Genomic DNA, 21,183 nt, shown 5'->3' on the forward strand with positions numbered 1-21,183 from the left:
AAAAAAAAAAAAAAAAAAAAGGATAATCTTACCTTGTCTTGGTTTTCCTTATTTTTGTAGCACAAATTTCCAATCAAACGAATGAGATGAGATTTAAAACCCACAGCTGGGTGTGAAATTTCTTCCTGCCCTGTCATAGCATGTGTGGCAGTGAAAATATTTACAGCCTGTTTCCCAGCAAGATGAGTTAATCTCAGGGTATCTGAAGAAAACAAAACATTTTAATAAATTATCACATGAAAATTAGTCTCTGCACAGCACTTTACTGCCATTTAAAAATTGTTAGCTCCAAAGTTAATCAACAAAATTTCAGATATTGAGCAATATGTCAAAAGAAGTTTGAAAATTTTATTTTCTTAATTTTTTTTTTTAGTTTGTGTTAGTATAACCATATGAAGGTGTCCCAAAGTCAGAAGATATTTTTGCATCCTTTTTACATGCTGACTTAGTTCAGACACCGAGTATGAATGCTGATTCCATTCATCTCTACTTGAAGTGTCAGAACTTAGGAATTGTTAATGATTCCAGCATTCTAAATACAACCTGGTGTTTGGTTTAAATTGTTTGAAGAACAGAAGCTATCTAAAAAACTTACTTTAGTTCAAACTCCTCACAGCAACACATGCTAATTATGGAATTACTTTTTCCTGTTCTCCAGTCTGTTTTGAGCTCAGTAGGGTGAGAAAAGATTTCCAGTTCATCTAGCACTTTGCCACACCATTACAAATACTTGACTGATTACCATAATCCTGTCAACTGGGAAATACTAATGCTCCTGTAGGTTAAATGCTAGTTTACAGCAACTAGGATTTTTCTCTTTTTCCGTCCATTTAGAAGACCTAAACAAACACTTAGGACAGTCAGTTGAGAGAAACTAGAAAGAAGGGAAACTCTAAAATGTGTGAAAACAACATTTCATAAAAAGACCACACTCAGAAAAAAGTTGAAGTCACATGAGCATCTGATAGTCCATACAGTTGAGAAGCCAATTTACTAGAAGCTGTGCCTATATTAAAAAACAAACAAACATTAAAAACACGAATATTTTTTCCCCTAAGAGCCCTGCAATACTAATAATTGGCCCAGCATAACATCTTCCCAAAGATGCTACATGCAACTTACACAGGAACAATAAAGATGTAGCAAAACTAGGTTATAGCACAGGGTAAAACAGTAATGAAGGCTATGCTCCTTCTGCTCCAGATGTGACAACATCTGAAGTGGAATGGACACTAGACTTCCTGGATTTACATTAGAAGAAACTTCACAGGTCGTCATATTACCATTTCAATCCCAGATGGCTGAAGAAAAATCTCAATGCCTTCATGGTGATATAAACAGATAACTAAATTTTTGGTAGTTTTAAAAAAGCTGAACTAAAAAAAAAAAAAAAAATTAAATGCCATGCTTTAATAGGGCCTAGTGGCCTTCTGTATGAGAGCTACCACTTCTCTTCATTCATGTTTTTAGAACTGGACAGAACAAAACTATCTCCTCATCCTTGGAAAGATGGAAAACAATCTAAAGCTAGTAGCCCCTAAATAATGTCATCAGAAAACAGCATTTAACTCAATCTTCTCTCACAGGAATTTGTTTGCTCATGCAAATTCATGAAAATAGACATCCTTCTTATGACATTCACTTTGCGCTTCTTTTCCTTGTGGTCTTAGTATCTTCCTTACACATGAACATAAAAGAGGAAATTCAGTGGTCTTCCCAAACCTGCTTCCTGCCCATAAAAGGGACTCCTAAATGGAAAGATTAAAAAAAAACCCTTCCAACTTCACTACAGTGCAGACAAAACGAAATGAGGAACAAACCTATATATCTGACCTGGAGAGAGAGGTGCAGCAAAAGAAGAACAGCAGTCATCTTCCACGCATGATGCCAATCCCGAGAGAGCAGCACTCCTCTCAACTGGGGCACATCCAACGAAACACAGCAACTGCCCCCTAGGAGGTCACCCACTCTCTCAACTGAACACTTCAGTCTGCCATTCTTCCTTATGATCCCAAAGAGTAACCCTTCTGATGAACTCCTCAGTCCAAAGACCACCCCCCTGCTGATAATCTCCAAACACTGTGCAGTCAGATTATTGATAATGCTAAAGACATTAAAACTGCAGTATCGCTGTCTAACTTAGTACTGCTCTTCTACTGAAAATAGAACACTCCTTAGTTGATACATAATACATCATTCAGATATTTTTCTAAAACTTTCAGACTTTCTAGTAACCACAGATTAACCTAGACCCAGTCATTTTCAATAGGAGATTGGTTGCTCATGAGATTATCTGAAGACAACTGCTTCATCAAAAGATCTCTCCATTAAAAGAAAATCTTTTATAACATCTTCAGTTCAGTAGTGATATATAACAGAGTTCTCCATCCATTTTGCTAATCTAACGACTACAGGATTAAAGGAGCTTTGTAGCCAGCAGACAGGTTTAAAGAGAGCCTATCTGAACTGATAAATTCCTGTTGGCTGAGGGTGCCTGGGAACTATGGAGGATGCACAGGCCAGTAATGTTACAGTTTGCACCCATGTTTAACTAGCTTGGAGACAGCTGGGGAGAAAAGTCAGTCTATGCACAGCCAGAGACAGCAGGACTGGCCTACAGACTGCTAACCTTACCAGACTGATCTGCAGCTCAAAGATCTCTTTTGTGTTGAAGGACTTATACAACCATTCAGAAGACATGAGTAGTCATTTTGTGGTTCCTCAAAACACACACACACACACGAAATAATATATTGTTGTAAGTTGTCTTAATGTAAGCTATAAAGCTTTGCACCCGAGTATCATCAAAAATAATGTTCTTTTTAAAAAGAGGACCCTCAGAACATCTCAATATAGAGAGTTACGGTAAACAGCTGTTTCAGCCATTTGTTTTAGCCAAAACATTACATAATTCATTTTCTAACATCCAACAAATGTTTACAAGTTACTCAGAAAGCTGTGCACTTAAGAAGGCACAGGTCACATGTACACTTCTTCCTCCTTTCTCCCTGAGTATTTAGGGTCTCTCTGAACCATCCTGGCTTCATTTTATTTGTAAAACTGTTATTTTATTGTTTCTTAGCAGAAGAAAACTTCCTTCAAACTAAGCTTTAAAAGTCACTGAATTTGATTAAGAACTTTCAATCCATATTTAGTTTCAGTTTTCAAGAATTTGGGGAATAGAAGGGAACAGACATTGAAAAGTCCTATTTCTACTTCTTGAGGAAGTTCTTCAACACATATTCAGTCAGTGGAAGAACACAGGAAGCGGTTGTCCTTTACACAACTCTTACCATGTAAATAGCGCATTGCTGAGAGTTGAATAAAGGCTCTGTTGGGTTATAGGAGCCAACAGAGCACGTAGAGCAGCAGAAAAATTCCAGGAACAAATCAAATATTTGAAAATGTAGATTAATTCAATCTCCTATTTATTTTATTAAAAGGTCAGAATCATAATTACCACCAGTTGTGAAAAACATGTTTTCATTCACAGAGCAACATGATTTGAAGCCAGCCAGCAGTTCATAAACTCTGTGGCTTTTCACTCACCTACAGCTGTTTCAAGCAACCCAGGCAAAGCTTGTAGATGTTCTAGCTGTCCGTTGTTTGATGTCATTTCACAAAGAACGTCAAGAAGTCGAATTGTAACCAGTGCTTCCTGTAAATGAAAATACATTTCTGAAAATGTTTTATGAAGGGTAACATATAAACATAAAATCTGACAAGCTACTGAAGGACAAGAACTCTCCGCAATTCAGTTTCTTTGCAGGTCTTTTGAACTGCAAAGAGTGAATTTATGTAAAATAGGAACACCTTTCTAGAAAAACGATAATGTATTGCATTGCAATAATTTCTTTTCTACTGTCAAACATAGTGTGTGCCCTGAAAGATCATGGGGAAAACAAAACAGAGCCATAAGGGATAAAATTTTAACAAAAACACAGTAGCTTCCAAAAGCAGAAATACAGAAAATTACTAGCTGAGAAAATTATTTCTGTATAAATGTTTTCTTTGAGTTTATTCAGTAGGAGTGTCCCACTTTAAAGACACAAACACTGCCTGCAAGACACCAATTTTTTATCCGCAGGAATTCTGTAAAGTTCTGTGGTCAAATGAACTTTGGCTGCGAGAATTTACATTATTCTTGGGTAAATAGGATAGGAATCACAGATGCAGCATTTTGGTTAGGTATGAGAGACACAATTTTATTTGCATATTATTTATTCAGCCAGAGAACTATTTTTTCCTCATGGGTTGTGTTGATGTGTGCTTAGAATGACAGTCCAGCACTTACAGAATCATTTGGAATGCCACATATTGCTCAAGAACAAGATTGCGACTGCACCCTGGTTCCTTACAAGGTGTGCTATGTAAATTGCAAGTAACCTTGAAAAGGTTCATACATACATCAGAGCAACTATTTCCACCTTGTTTTCTTCTTGTTCGGGATGGACAGACATTTACTTCTGGCTGCACCAATAGTATAACATTTTTTAATTTATATAATCAATATAACACAATTGAACCCATCAACAATTATGTTCACTAAGTATTAGGATTATATCCATTCTTTGCTCCTTGCTACGCTGAGGACAGTAAATGGGTAGAGGATCCAGGTGCCAAAAGCTGTATTTCCATTTGCTTCCTCACACAGGTATACAAGCCAAGACACAGTCTTGCCCTAAGTTACTTAATAAATTGCTTTCAACAGTACAAAATCAGCCTCTAAATAAATTGGTCACTGTAGCAGTATAAACAAAGAATAGCTCAACTGTATTTCAAGGAAAGCAGTAAGCAGATATTTGCAATTTTTATCTCATTTTGCATTGTCACAAGACTGTAGCTTAACCAAAAACCTCTTCAGCTCATGCACTTAACACTTGCCTTTTCACAAAAAAAGGTTATATGCTTTACAACTCTAAACAAGTATCAACAGATGTGATAAATCAAAGACCATTGCTGCCTGTGCATATCCCACTACCCATTCACACATACAACCTCTGTAGCAGCAGATACTATGAGCAGGGTGTGGCTTTTTCTTTTTTTCTTACTCTTTTACAACTTTTTTAATGCTTTTAATTTTTTATGCCTTTGTTCGCTGTCTTCTACATATAAAACTTGATACTTTCAAAAAAAAGTAGGATACCTCCTTTTTAACCTCAACAAGAAGATGCTGTTCACACCCCAATTTATTTTGAAAACTGACAGCCATGTTGATTTGGATATAATCTGAGAAGTAAATAAGGAAGTGATAGAAAAATTTTTAAATTAACATATTTCAAGAGAGAACCAGAAAAGCCATTCCTTGCCATGAGGTTAAACAGGAACTCAAAATCCCAGGAGCGTTTTTATTTTGCAAGTATGGTTGAAAGTTAGTGAAAGCAGACTGGTGCTAAAACCAGGCTTATAATGGAGCAGTATTTTAAGAATACATTTAAGCACTACAGAAGCAAAGTAGGCACTGGCGTGAGATGGGAGCTACAAGATCCAAGATTCCCTAGGGAACCCACATATGCCTAATAAATTAAACAGTGAATGGGACCCAGACAATGTTTTGGGAGATAGGCCAGCTCAAGGGTATTCTCAAAAGACACTTTCAGCATGGCCTCCCAATTTTGGAGGCTAAGACAGCTTACTACTACAGACATAGCCTGACCAGGCCACCTAGCTTCAGGGACACAGAAAAAGCCCAGGAATAGTTTAGTTTATTAGCACAGATGTTGCCTAAAGCATTTTTAATGACAGACTCTACATATACAATTGTATTTTTTCAGTTAAATACAACTCTTAGGCAAAAACTAAAATACTTTTATTTTTTTGATCATTTTTTGATCATTTCTAGTAAGAAAAGTAACAGTTTCTATGAATTTGTTCAGTTGGAATTCTTCTTCTCCCATGGCAAGCATGTTATGTATAAATATATACACACACACGCACATAAATATATGTATATACACACACACTTTTCTAAAGCTGTTTTTGCCACTTCTTTTGATTTATTCAGCTATTTGTGACTTATGTTACAGTCACTAAATGAGCCATACTTCCCACCAAACAGGGCTATTTAACTTATCATGTCTCATACTTATGAGAGAGAAGGATAAAAAGTCATTACCTAACAGGGCAACTGATACAGCAGTATTCTCAATACTGCTGTCCCAGCACCTTCAAGTTGGACAGAGACCTTCTGCTAGGTGCAAACAAATGTTTTTTTTTCCAAGAACTGAAACCACAGAATACTTGGAAAGTAACCACACAAGATTAGAAATAAAAGAAAAAAAGAAGAAGAGGGAATTGTCTCAGTATATTTCCTCTTACTGCCAAGCTGATACCTTCTCTGGAAGTAGTTAATTAAATTTTCTAAGATATCTCAGACTAAGAGGTTAGTGGAGTTCTGGGGAGAAGGGGACAAAGGAGTGGGGAAAAAGGAAGCTATCTTTCTTGGACAGATAAGAATAGACTAATACTGATGATCTGCTTCCCATTTTAATTTCTCTTATACACCCAACTGTCACTTCCTCATGAAGTGATTTTTGGTAACTTTCCACAGGACCTTTCTGTGCATATTTGTACATATAAACTTCTTGCACGCATTTCAGCCAAAACAAACAAACAAACAAACAAACAAGACCCAGCAAGTTATAACACTGTTCATATGCTTTTATATGATAATGTTAAAGATCAGTTTTTTTTCATTTTAATTGCAAATTACTGTTATGAGAGATGTTCTTAGGAGTTTCTCTGCCTGAAACTATCACAGGTTAATTTTGTTTTAAGAATAAAATATTTCCCACTACATGCATATTGGGTAATACAATTTCAGCGGACCATAGTGGTCCCCTGACAGGATGGAAGCCAGATGTAACATTTCTGAAAATGTATCTTTTAATGCTACAGTCATTTTAAACACTTTTAACTATTAAGCAAATATGTTAACTACATATCTGAAACTAAGCATGACTAATCAGTGAGAACTCAAGGAATTAAAAGAAATTAAAACAATGTTTTACTAAGTCTAATGTGTACAAGTATCTGAAGGGAGGGTGTCGAGAGGATGGGACCAGACTCTTTTCAGTGGTGCCCAGCGACAGGACGCGAGGCAACGGGCACAAACTGAAACACAGACAATTCCATCTGAACATGAGGAAATACGTTTTCACTGTGAGGGTGACAGAGCACTGGAACAGGTTGCCCTGAGAGGTAGTGGAGTCTCCTTCTCTGGAGATATTCAAAACCCGCCTGGATGCAATCCTGTGCAATATGCTCTAGGTGACCCTGCTTGAGCAGAGGGGTTGGACTAGATGATCTCCAGAGGTCCCTTCCAACCTCAGYGATTCTGTGATTCTGTGTGACCAACACATATTAGGGTTTCTCAGACTTTAAGTCTTCTGGCTAGTTTTTTTTTTTTTTTAAGGAGAAAACGAAAACTCACACCAGCTAAAACCATCAAAACTCTAACTTGTTGTATACAAAGGGATCCAGAACTGATAGCAATACAACCAGCACCCCTGTTCAGAATACAGTGACCTAATGCAGCACCAATAAGTATACTGCAATTTAGGGTGTCAATTGCTCTCTGTACTCCCAAAGGCATTGTTAGGTACTTTCTTTAAGCAGTTTGTTGAAAATAAGTAGAAGAAGTAAAAGAATAGATTATTTTAAAAGATCTCTATCCTTAGATGGTCTAAACCTCCTTATTGTACTATATGGTATGGCAAGTAGCCAGCAGCTCTTGGATACTTCATAAGAAGGAAATAAAATAAGGCCATCCAGAACTCAACTCTGCATCAGAGGTTCCCAAAGTGCAGCTCACAAGCCATTCGTGACCCATAAAAGCCTTCCTATTTAGCTTGCAAAGGGACTTCATTGTGGCCATCCTCAATAGAACCGGCTCATTAAGCCTGAGGCAATAACAGATCCCATTCAAGTGGACTGGAGTTGAGTTGAGCGCCTGGGTGCTGGAGACAGGAGCTGTCTGCCACCAACAGCCCAGAAAGCTCTGCGACTTGAGGCTGTGGACCTAAATGGCCCGAGGAGTGCCACCTTGTCAGCACCACGCAAGGCCCACCATGCAGCCCCAAATTGTTGGGGAATGGGGAAAAGAGTCGGGGACTAAAGCCCTCACTAGTAGGGAGCATCACCACATTTTTCAGGCAGCTGCCCCTGTACTGAGCTGATCACACACATTACATAGCCTTCTGTGATCAGAACTTGGTGTTCTGGGTCCCGAACAGATTGGGAACACCTGCCATGCAAATAGCCAACTGCAAGTTCAAAGAACTAGTATTTGGGAACTTTATAATCAAATCAAACTATATAATCAAAAACTATATAATCAAAAAAACATCAAATGCTGTTATTTAAGTAAAGGAATAAAAAAAGAAAAAACCCTAAGATTTATTTAGTTTAGCACTGTTAAGGAAAAAAAAAAGCATTTACTATATTTACATTTATTTCAAACTAATTTAAAGAAAAATGCAGAGATGCTGTTCTCCTCCCATATATACAAAAAATATCCGAAGTTTGGATTCATATTTGAATAAAATGTAATTCACAAAGTAAAATAATTACAGAAGTGATGTCTAGCAAGAGCATAATAAAATCCCCAAATATCTGACAAATTAAGATATTGATATCTTAAGATATCAAATTAAGATATTTTAAGATAAATTTGAGATATTTTACATGGCAGACGTATTTTTATCTCGAAGTAGTGGATCCTTTGTCATCCTCAAATTCTCAAAAACTAATCTCCAAATCCTTGCCTGCTGTCTTACAAATTTACCAGTGAACACTGCCACTGCTTTACCAATATAAAGGAAACCTTGAAACATATAGAAATGGTAACTGTGATTTTATGTACTAGTGGCAATGCAGAGTCATGACTTCAGATTTTAACACTGTAATGTTTTATCAGTTGTACCTCATCTTGGGCATCTGTTGCAGAAGTCAACTTTAGCACAGCTTGACATTTCTCCTGGAAACAGCCTGCAAGGAAGTCAGCATGTCTCAAGAACACAATCATTTCTTCATTGGTAAGAGGGTTCTTCTCACTTATTTTCGCCATTATCAGTTCTAACAAAGTAACTCTAGAATTAGAAAACAACTTGTTAACCGAATTCACTAAGCCTTATAGAGTTAACAGTAGAATATGCAGATATGGTTGTTAAAAATGATATCTGAAAAAAAAAAAATCAGCATTTTTAAACAAATTTGATATTAAAAAATTTTCTTAAAAACACTGACGATCAGTTCCTGTTCACCATATATCCTGGTTTATTTCTGCACAGCATTAAATTCAATTCATCATTCAATTAATACAATCTAGCCAGTGAAATCCATATTTTCCTCAAGTCTATTTCCATTTTTAAATTTTTATGTCCTAAAGTAAAATTATGGTGACTGCATATGCTTGTCTAAAATTTCCACTGAAGCAGCTTTTAAAAGCTGCTGTTAAGTTCAACAAAATAAACAGACTATTCGACAGCTTCCGTTTGAAAATATCAGCTTTTCACAGCCCTTGCCTTGCATGCAGTCCTTCACTAACTGTCCTTTCCAACCCAAAACAATTCTGAGCAGAAACAGGAGAAAAAAAATTGATGTGTACACTCAGTTCTATGCAGCTGTTTCATAATTGCCACTAGATGGACTATAATAAATCCAAGTTAATTATCCATATACCCACTGAGAGTTATTCAGTGCATTAAACCAGCCAGTAAGTGGATACATAAAGAAGTTGCTCTATAAAATGTCCCTGACTCATTTATTTTAACAGTTTTAATGTTGTTTTATTTCTGATATCCCTTCATGTTTTTATGGTAAACTCTCAACAGAGTATATTGAGGAAACAGAACTTTAATATGGCAGTGGCCCTACTACAGCTTCCCTGTTAAATTTCAGCAAAGAAGAGAACATGGAATAGTAAGGTTACATTGCAATTCTCTCAACCTGAAAGAGCTCTATTTATTGAATGAATCCAAGAGCAGGCTCAGAGGTTTTTTTGACTTAAATATTTGCAATTCCATTGCCAAGTATTTGCAATGGAAGGACTGACATTTAAACATATGAAGTAGTTCAAATTTTTTTTGCTTGTTTGTTTGTTTTTAATTTACCAAGCCAGCTGTCACAAGGGGAAGAAAAATGTCTTTTTCTGTGGAAAAAGCATGGTCACTGCTTTACTAACCTCAAAAAACCCACCTCTATTAATCAAGTAACAGCTACTCAGTTCTTGCTAAACTCAACCTTATGTGTCACTAATAAAGCTGGATTAAACAGTTATCTGAATGAGCACAAAAAGTCTTTTCAACACGATAGCACAGAAATGTGCTCAACATATTTGGGAAAGGGACTCATGACAGAACATTGTCAAACACTGCTAACCTCTCTTACAGGCTTTACTTACGTAGGTGATGAAGCACCAAAACAGAACAGTTATGTCTGTTCTACAGGTTAACATCGGGTACCATACACTTGCTCATCTACAAACTACTAGAGGTAGGTTATCCAGCATCCCAGACTGTATGAAGGTTTTCAGATTTGGCATACTATACTAAAATCAGGTGGAGTGCACAGATGTCTTTTATCCCCAAGATGGAAGTTCTTACTGAGTTTAAAGCTTTTCAGGTATATTCTCAGCTAAGAAAAGAGGCTGCTCACAGATTTTATGACTGGAACTATTCCAAAACAGTATCGTCTCCTGCATAACAGAAATACAATCAGCTGTTCCTGAACTAATAATCCAAATACGCCTTTTAAAAAGACAAACAATCATTCTGTAGAGAAGTTGGAGGGTGACCACATACTCTGATAGGCTCTTTTAGAGAAAATTATTGGCAATAAGGAAATAGCTTCCTAACCCCCTTTTTGCATTACTCTTCCTCCAGCAACATAATCATGTGCCTTCTTAGATAATCATAATCCTTCTGAAGAAATAGGAGTGACCTGAAAACACCTGTATGTAATTTCTTTCAAAGGTTCCTGTTCTCTTTAAACATTCACATGCCAAGACTGTTTTTGAGTTTTCTTCCAGGCACAGCCATTCAGGATATGCCCACCCTTCCTCTGAATTTCAAGCAAGCCTTGCCACTCGGCCAAGAATTTCCTGAGAGCAATGCTTTTTGTTCCAGTGCAAGCTCCCTTACACTCCTTTCTTCTATTGTTTCTCTCAGTCTTCTTCCAAGACTCCCTACAATCTTTCCAAGTTAGTTTGCTCAAACAATTTCTCATTTGCAGATTTCTTTTATATTATCTCACAACAATTCTTCAGCCAGTCAAACATGACAACTGTTTGTGCCAGTTTCTGCATGTCTCGTCAAGAATCTTCATAACACTCAGTTCAATATCTGATAATTCCGTATAATATGTTTGAGGATTGTTTTTTTTCCTAGCCTTTTATCTTCTTCACAGTAAAGGTAATTTTATGAGGTTTAGACAAAGTTCGTCTGTTGGTCATTTACCATTCCCCAGAGTCAGTAAGTATCTACACTAAGGCTGCTACAGCTTTAGAGCTCTTAGAAAAAATGTCTCACATCTAGGTAGAGCCAAAAAACAGCTGGTGCCTTGGAACAATATTGTTTACCAGGATCCACTGTGTGAAGGCTCATTCAAGAAGAAAGCCCTGCTATTTTTGGTAGTATATTAAAGGTGCTTTTTCTACCTACTTTCTGACTCTCCCATTTGCATATATATCTGCTGACATGTGGCAGGCCAGTAAAATTATTCTCTTTGCCTAAATCAGGTATGTCCTACATTCACTGCTTCCTCCCTCCCAATAAACCCCTGGTTACAACGGCTGTCTTCCTATTTTCTCACTTTGAATACTCCCCCTGCCCTGATCTAGGGTAGATGTGATGCCCACCACAGGAAATCCCACCATTTTTCATTACTTTGGCATGTAATATTTGAAAGGAGGGTTCATTGATACAAGAGACATGCCCCAAGTTTAGTTTCATACTCCACTGGTCTTTCACCTTTAAATCCTCTTTCCCACAGGCTTGTGTTCTAATCTCTCCCAGCTGGGTGCCTCCTATCTTTGCTGCATTTTAGTTATCTGATCTTCTCAGATTCACGCAAAGGATTCTGGTTGTATTCAATTGTGAAAGATTTTCTGCCAGCTTGCTCTGTGACCCTGTCACCACTTCTCAGAATAAGTGTTCAAATCCTTTAGTCTGTTAAGTTTTTACAACTGTCTGCAGGTACCAACCGGCTGGTTTCTTACTCAGGTACTCTGAATTGTTTCTTGAAGCCAATGTTTCATAAAGATCCACCCACCATGGTCAAGGAGCTCTCAGTATGGAACACCGCTTCCAGGACTCCACCACACAGCTAGGCAGAAGCCAGCTGGATACTTTGCTTTCCACAAATAACGTTCCTTTCAGTGCCCAGAATCAAAGTTCAGCAACATTTGATTTCTGACGAAGATGTTAACAAACCTTTTGCTCTACTTGAAAATGATCACACCAGAAAGCGACATCCTTCCTTTTTTTTAAGGCCCAATTTAGGAAGATTTTTAATCAAACTCTTGCATTTTTTCTATATCCAAATTTAATCCAGTTCCTCCTGAACCTGACCAAATTGTCAATAACTTTGAACTACTGCTAAGTATTTGCAATTGGTGAAACACACTGCTGCCTCCCAGAGTTTGCAAATAAAGCTCACCATTAAAGCACAATTTAAATCTCGAAGCTCGTTATTTCAAATTAAAATGAAATTCTACTAAGCTTGTCCAAAAACAGTATTATAAAATCTATCAATATACTGTCTCTAAACAATTTTTGCATCAAATATGTTTGGTTTACACACTCTTAAGAAATGCCAGACATTTTGAACATTCTTCTCTGACACATTGGACAGGTTTTTTTTTTCCTGAAAAACTTCACTAAAAATAATGTTTTTATGAGACAAATTAGGTCCTTTCTCAATTTTCCAATTCTCTTGTCTTCAAACCATGCTTGAAAGCATCCCATTAAAATGTAACTGACTCAAAATTGTTAAATTCATGGAGGAATATATAATCCAGTTCTCCTTCAGCTATTTCGTCGGTGCCAGTTACCCTGTTTGAGCGCCCATTGCACTGCTGGTGATGCTCTCAATGGCTACATCACTGAGAACACTTTACATGAAATAATCAAATCTGTAAGTTTTAAAGATGCAAATAGTTAAGCAACCTAAAAAAAATCTCAAGCCTTTTGGTTCTGTATTTTGTTGCTATTAATGAAAGCAAGAGTATTCCTCTTCAGAAGGGACAACACAGATGTACACATTTTGAAGATTTTACAATGTAATTAGACTATCAAGGCATTAACTTATGTTGTCCATGCTCAAGGCTAGCATAGATTAAAACAAAATAGGCTTTTTCTAAATACTTTTGCCAAATACTTGTGCACATGTGCACATCTCAAATCTGGTAAAGAATTCAAACATCTTTACAGCCTTTTGGCTCAATACCGTAGCCATATGTTTCTGCACTAATCACCTGCAGAGAAATAGCAAGCATTGTCACACCATCATATACTTTTCAGAGCCAGAATACCATTAAAAAAGCTGATCATATTTTCACAGTACTTATTTCAGGCCATCTGCAAACTCAGACATGCAACAGCAAATCACTTAAATTTGGTTTGGAAATGAAAGAAAAAATTGTCCAGAAGTCAGAGTTTGTCTTTTAATTGAAAGTTTATGTCCCAGATTCACTTCTGCAACAAGAAGAGCTACTTCTTGGCACATGCCATGGCCACAATATCACAAATACACTAGATTTCAATTACAGGAAATACTTTAAATAGTGCAAATACTGGAAATAGTGCAAATACTGCGGTTATGCAACTGCATATACTTTGGTTATCTAAGGCAACTGCCAGCTTTTAAAAAAAAAAGTCACCACTAATGTACGTTATTAGCAAACTTTCTCAGCATAGTTCACTACTTTTCAGTAAACAGATTTAAATGTATTCAACATCCATGATACAGAATACTGTAACAGTTACCATTTATTCATGGCTCAAGCTGCCTTGCCCAGACACCTCAATACCACATCTGTCATATGAATGAAGAAAGGACGCGGTCAGCCTTCATGGATGCCCAACACGGCACTCTTGCGGTGAAGGCTCCTCTTCTCATTTTGAAACAATGAATTCCCTATGCTTTGGTTTACACGGTCACTTTTTTTCCCCACCACTTAATGATAGTCAAAATGTTTTTATCTAAATTTGATTTGTCTTCTCATATATCTCAAAGGAATGCATTCTTAAATATGTTAAAAAGTTATATACAGAGATGCTACTGCTGGGTGTTCTTCTATAGGTCAGATGCAAAAGGACTATTTCTACAACACATACTTCAGTATGTTTGATAGTCAATTAAGTAGCAGCAAATTCATAATAAACTGTACTGTGACTATCTTTTTGGAAAACATAGTTAACTTTACTTGAGTTGTAGAACTCTTGCAACTGATAATAAATTTGGTGAATATCCTGTGACTAGCCATCCAGTGTGAACATCCATACGCCTACACAAAACGCCTTTCAGCCAAAGTAGCATAATACCCTAAGTAGCATGGTACATGCAAGTGAATCCATCTGAGACCTTTCTAGAAACTGTTTAGACGTACAAAGCTATCCATTGTTCTAAGAACAAATTAGCAACCTTACACAGTCCCGGCCGTCCTCAAGGGGAATTAAGGGAGGGGGGAGGGGGGAAATCATGACATCCCCCGAAAGAAATAAACCTAGTTCATTGCCTTAATATAGTCTTTCCAATTAACTATCTGGTTAAGGAAGCCCTACTTCTACGAACAGTAAGCACACAGCTCATACTCCCTCCTGTTTGGTCAGCATGAACAAAGGAGAAAATTTTTTTTCCCTCCTTGCCACTCCTATTCCTTGCCTTACACCCCATACTTACATGTTAACTGTATTTTATCTACTGTTTTCAACCTAACATATTCCTTCTTTAACTGTCATTCCTTTTGTTTCTTTATAATCTCTGATCAGTATCTGAGCCACCTTTTCTAATAACACTGCGGCTTTAGTCACAGCAAAAAATGCATGAACAAAAACATGACAAGAGAGAGCTTTGTTTACTGCATTGTTTTTACCTGCAAAAACTGTAGACAGGAACTTGCAGCTTCCCTGCAGGAATGGGGGATAAAGTAGCCATTTTGAAAGAGAGAAATATATGATCACGGGATGTTTAAGCTGTTAAAGAACTTGTGGAATTATAGTACAAGATTTCCAAGTGTTTGTTATTCTAACTTAACATAAAATTTATCTTCCTCCATTCTTTATTAAAGCAACTGTAAATGAGTATTTTTCCTATTATAGAAATGGCCATTTTCCATCAATTCAGCACGCATTTATTCAAATGCTTGAAGGAAAGCTAGTTACTCTCTTTCCAGGCTGAAGGTTTGTTATAACATTTAGGTTTTTTTTAATAATGGAGATACTAAAAGATTAAGTAATCATAGTCATCTTCACATCTATGTTTTTTAGTTTCTGCTAACCAATATTAGGTAGACATCCAGCTTTAGTAAAGCCAGGGTATCAGGCTTCCTTATAATTTTTTGTAATTACAACAGGGGTATGAACAGCTGAGTACATTTCAAGTACAGCTGTAAAACACTGCAGGGTGTGGTGCTCTTATGAAATCAAGGCACAGGCATGAAATCTTGCCCCTTTTTTTTTTTTTTGAAGTATTTCTTTACTGAGCAATGGCGCCAACCTGGATTCTGCAAACCTACATAAATCACTGCCAGTTGTGGCTAAGCTGTAATGTTAACCAACCAATTTAAAACCATTACTGACATAGAAACATGTATTTAGAGATTTTGTGCCAACTATGAAACCACACAGTTTTTCAATCATGTGAACAGGATACTCTATATGGAATGCTAAATACTAAAAGCCACATTGGTTTTTGGGGTTACCTTTCTTGATTGCTCAGTTTGGCATAGAGGGCTTTTACCAGCTCTGGACATTTCAGCAAATGATCTGTAACAATCAAGAACCTAAAGAAAAAAAAGAGTAAGAGAAAAATGAATTACTGGTTCTATAAAGAAAACATAATTTACATTTACTCTACCAGGTGCTGGTTATTTTTATTTGTAGATGGCCATGTAATATGTTTCTGCCCTATTTGCTAAGAGATACAAATCATAACAAACTAATTGCGCATTGTTCTCCTGGTATTTTCCCTATTACAGCAATGGGCATTTCCCATCAAGTCAGCAGTCTTTTACTCAAATGAATGAAGGAAAGCTAGTCAAAGTTTTTTGCTCGTTACAGAAAAGGCACACTGCCATTCAAATAATAAATGGTCAGTCCAAGTTTTCACAGATCTCAGCAAAAAGCCAAAATGCAAGCTTGAAAAATATGCTATTCATCAGAAGACTGTTTTTTAAGCCCACCAAATAATCAAAGGAAGTGCCCAAATAATTTTTCCTTTCAAAAAAGTTTCTAACAAAGCATCAGAGCTTTGTCAGATGCAAGGCAGCAAAATACTCCTAAGTTACCAAAAATACCTTTCTTGTGTAACAAGGATCTCAGCCAATGTCACAATCTAACTTCCGAATACCTTCAAGGCAGCACCTCATAGTATGAGCTACCCTTGTGCCAACACCCAACATTTACATTAATCATCTTCATGAGCGTCCTTCATAGCAGTCAATAGGAAACACTAGCCATCTAATTTCAATCCAGCAGTGTAGTCTCAGCATTACAAAAAAACAAACAAAAAACCCCCCACTAAATGGAGCAAATATTTTTTTCTTCAAATTACACTTCTAGAAGTACTGACAGTGTTATATATACTACATAGCTAAACACATACTAAACCATGCATTTTTAATCAATATCTATATCCAGTAAATGTAAAATCACTAAGGCTCAAAGCTCAGAACATCCTCTGAGCTGATGAAGCTATTGACCAAGAGCAGATAAAGTAACATGAAAACTGAGGATTTTTAATATTCCCTCCACCACCTCCCTGTTTTTTGCTTTGCTTATAGACTTTTTATTTTGCGTATCCATAGTCTACTATATAGCTAGCAGGAAGATCACACAGAAGTCCTCCAGCTGTAACAAAGTATTTTTTGGACAAATAGTCAATAACAATTGAGGAAACAGAAGAACAAGAGGTCCAACAGATTAATAGCTATTATGTTTCTAATGCTAACTGTGGACTTAGTGAGCATCTGGTTCACTTACTGTAAACTAGACTTTTTTGAGGAGGAAAAAAAAAATAGTGCTGTACTTTTTTGTTCTTTTTAACTGTACCATAACGTACATTCAAGGAAAAAAAAATAGTACAGTCATAGGCAATCATCAACTTAAAAGTGGTATTCTGATCAGTGTAGAGTTGATTCACAAGTTTCTCAACAGTAAATTTAACCTACAGACTTCCCCAAAGTCAACCCCACAACTATATTCCAACGCTGAGCCATACAGACTGACACAACAGAATTTCATCAAGCCACCAACATGGCAGTCAATAGGAATACTTCCACAATTCCTAAGCCAACAATTCATGGCATAAGAGCTCTCGACAGTTAAATCATCAGAATGATGACAACTGATTTTATTTTTTAAGGATTTGAGCAGAAGCAAAAGGTACCTGGAGCTGCAAAAGAAGAAAGCACAATAATCACAACTATGCAAAACACAGTAGTATTTAGCCTTGCAACATACAAATTTCTGCTGCCAACGAAGTATGGTAAAATTGCATTTAAAGAAAAAAAATCTATAGTCAGATTTGTCAATTTTGCAGTTGGAACTATAAATTTTAATATTAATTTTCACAATTAATATTACTGTGGGGATATTTTCTTGACTATTTGCCTTACAGTTAAGAAATAAACCAATAATTATCACAAAAGATATAATGCTGCTAATTGCATACAAGAGATTACTATTGTAAACCAGAAGAACTGTATTTAGTCAACACTTGGGTCTATGCTCTTGTGTTTGTTCAGACACATCCTTACAGACTAGAATTGTACTGCCTGAGGAGTCTGGAGTATTTCAGACTAGCGTTTCTGCTCATAAAGAAGCATCTACTTCCATTTATCATTTTAATCACAAGATATGATGCAACCCATCAGAAACTCCTACTTCCGCATTTAAGCTTCACTTTTTCCTTATCTTCTTCCTACACTGTTGCACCATAACGAATAGAACACTAACACATTTTAAAAAAGCATCACCAAGAGACGTCAACAGAAGAGACATGTAGTGGACTACAGCACTTTTAACTCCAGCTACCATGTCCAGAAATTTTGGTGGTAGTTAAGCAAAGGTGAGGCAAATTAAAAATTAGTATCTTCAGTCCTCAGCTCTCCTGTTTTTCATTTGGGGTGGGGGAGAATAAGAGGAAAAGTAAGACCATCCACAAGTTTGAAATAAAAAAAGACATTTGGTTTTGGATTACTGACTGAATATGGCATTTCAGATACACACAAAAGACTCTGGTAAGAGATTTAAACTGTGTTTGGAGGCCAAGAGCAGAACCACTGGGATAAACGGAGGACCACTGTAATTTAGTGAAGAAAATGGTGAAAATTAAAGTTGTTATGTAAGCATAATACAGTAACAAATGAATAGTGTTAAATATGCCAATTTTCTTGATTTTTAAAAAATTGTTTGGCTAAAATCCTAAAAAAATCAAGTGCTTACATAGTAGATAAATACAGGAGGAGATGTTCAGTTCAAAGACTTTACAATAGCACAAGGGCTACATTGTACCAAATGGAACTTGAGAAGCAGCCAAGATGAAACGGTATAAGCTACAGTTACGCTCAGTATATTCCAAAATGACCACTAAGCTTGTTCTAATCAAAGCTGGGTGTAAGCAATCAACTTTATCGCAAAATGTCATGCTCTATATTAACTTGATTTGATTCCATTAGCAACTTTAGAGAACAGTGTCCTTGGTCTCTGAAAATGAGGAAAAAATAAAATATTTCAGTAGAGAATAGAAAATGAAATGGTGATTCTGTGTTTAATCAGTGAACTTCTCTTCTGATGTCAAAACAGAAAATATATTCCATCATACACCACACAATAGTGCAGGTCAAGCCAGAATATTTGTAAGAATGAAATAGCAATTTTTACTGCAGTTTAACAAACTGTTTTTGAAATTCAACATTCACTCTAGCATGACAAATCATCCAAATTTTGAAGAAGAAAGAAGAAAATTCAGGTAGCAAACCTTTCAAAGCTATATCCACCAGTCTTTTCAGATGCTACAAAAGCAACGTGCCTCATGAGAAACTGTTTTGGAGCAGAACGTGTTTTAGGAGCAAAATAATTTGTTGTCCTTGCACAAAAATACAAGCATCTTATCAAAACCATTTAAAAATCCACTTACAGGAATGAAGCCATTTAATAACAAATGAAATATATGTACACTCTCAGAAAGACCTCTAGAAACTAGATAATCCACCCTGCCCACAAACATCAGCACTAAAACACTTTTTGCTCAAAAGAAATATAAGGTCCGTATTTAAGGTTCAACACCAAGGATGAGGCATCACAGTGCTCTAATCTTGAGGTGAACAAAGCACAAAGGGAACATCCTTCCTTCTTCAAAAGGGATTACGCATAATGAATGCAAGACTGAGTTCAGATTATCTGTAATATTTCTTTGATTCAGGAAATAGTCCTGTTCAATTTGATAGCTACATCTGAAAGGCCCTGGAAATGGATTTTTACTTGAGCAAAGTTGGCATCACTGTTTTCTGAAGAGCTACCATGCAAAATCTTGAAGATTAACAACAATACAATTACTTTCCTCAACTCCCATCTCCACAAATAACACAATTAAGAGTGAGGTGACAAGACGAATGTGCAAGACTGGGCCTTAAAAGACTGGGTAAATCTGTGCCAATATGCTGCTACTGCAAATAGAAAGTAGAAACTACTCGGATCACTCCATTAAGGAAACTTTTCCAATTGTCAGTACTATTTAAAACCACAGTTGAACTTGGAACCTGCAACATAACTCCAACTTTCCTGGAATTAAGAATAAAAATTACTTTCTGGAGAGTAGGAGGGGAAGAGGTGGGGAAGGACATCCTAAATTGTCAGAGAGGAGAAGAGCCAGAAGTTGCCAGCCCAAAATGAAAAAAGGTAACATTTTCTGGTTTCTGCACCACATGCATACCAATTAAGCACCAAGCACTCTACTGAGAAGTTCCATCTTTCCCTTTAAATCTGTGCCCATGGGCAAGACTCCTTGCCACAGGAGCACTAGTTTCTGTCCACACTTCTTTCCATAAGCCAGGACAAAATAACCAAAGGCAAAAAACGGGGAGGGGGAACCCCACATCCTAATCTTTACAGTCATCATTGGACTGTGGTTTCAAGAAGAGAAAGTAGATGTTCAGAAAACCTTACTTCCAATGCCAAACAGCTGACCACACTCTTAATATCATTTTTTCCAGAGGCCAAAAGGCGTACTACGCCTCTTATTTTAAAATGGAGGATTTTTGTTCCTTGCTCTTCAGGAATCAAAAATGCAACCTGTTTTTCTTTTTGTAGTAGTTACACTGCTCCATGCATACACTTGGAAAAACTGATGACACAAGCTATACTCTCATCTCTAATGGCACCACCAAAGTATTTCTAAAATAAACAGCTTTTAGAATACACATTGGTCTCGGTCAGGATAAATTATAATGTAATTTTGTACTACTTTTTCCTAATTATTTTACAAAACACATATGTTTGCAGGTTCAATATTCTAAAATAGATCTCATGTGGCATTCTATGTTGGTTTCTCTTCTAAATACAGTAGCCTCTAAGCTGTGTGACATGCTTTTCTGCTGTTGATTAATACAAACCCAAAAGGGAGTAGATGNGGGGGGGGGGGGGGGGGGGGAGACACACAGAGGAAAGACTCTTTAAAGGCTCCATGATTTTCCAGAGCCTAAGGCAGAGCTATCTGCATGTTTAAAAAACAGTTTTTACAGGAGAAAAGGCAGCACTGGCAAGCTTTTTCAAAGTACTGCACAGATGACACTGGATACTACCTGTGCTTTCTTCTTCCCTTGGAACTGCAGCAAGGGAGTTTGTTACAATCGACTCTCCAGATCTTGTTTGTAATCACATGCAATGGAGTGGGAAATACACTTCAGTTAGTGAGCAGTGTGGTCCAGCTTTGTTTCCTAAAGGAAGGATCTATCCACTTCCC

At 36.8% G+C, this 21,183-nt stretch overlaps 1 protein-coding gene across 12 annotated transcripts in view; it reads right to left on the reverse strand.

Moving 5' to 3' along the window:
• Positions 1 to 21,183, reverse strand: part of ATXN10 (ataxin 10) — a 108,103-nt gene that overhangs the window by 48,704 nt on the left and 38,216 nt on the right. For 11 of the 12 annotated variants that reach the window (XR_003256523.1, XM_026085044.1, XM_026085038.1 and 8 more), the window contains 4 exons: positions 15,923 to 16,003; positions 8,924 to 9,089; positions 3,550 to 3,658; positions 33 to 202 (listed from right to left, as the gene is read on the reverse strand). Coding sequence is in view for 11 of the 12 variants with exons in the window: in XM_026085044.1 (XP_025940829.1) it covers positions 33 to 202; positions 3,550 to 3,658; positions 8,924 to 9,089; positions 15,923 to 16,003 (526 nt within the window). In the remaining variant the exon portion in view is untranslated. The remainder of the gene's footprint in view (positions 1 to 32; positions 203 to 3,549; positions 3,659 to 8,923; positions 9,090 to 15,922; positions 16,004 to 21,183) is intronic. The other variant, XM_026085041.1, reaches the window with a different exon arrangement.

Source organism: Apteryx rowi, unplaced genomic scaffold (genome assembly GCF_003343035.1).
Source record: "Apteryx rowi isolate R43461 unplaced genomic scaffold, aptRow1 scaffold_659, whole genome shotgun sequence".
Lineage (NCBI taxonomy): Eukaryota > Metazoa > Chordata > Aves > Apterygiformes > Apterygidae > Apteryx > Apteryx rowi.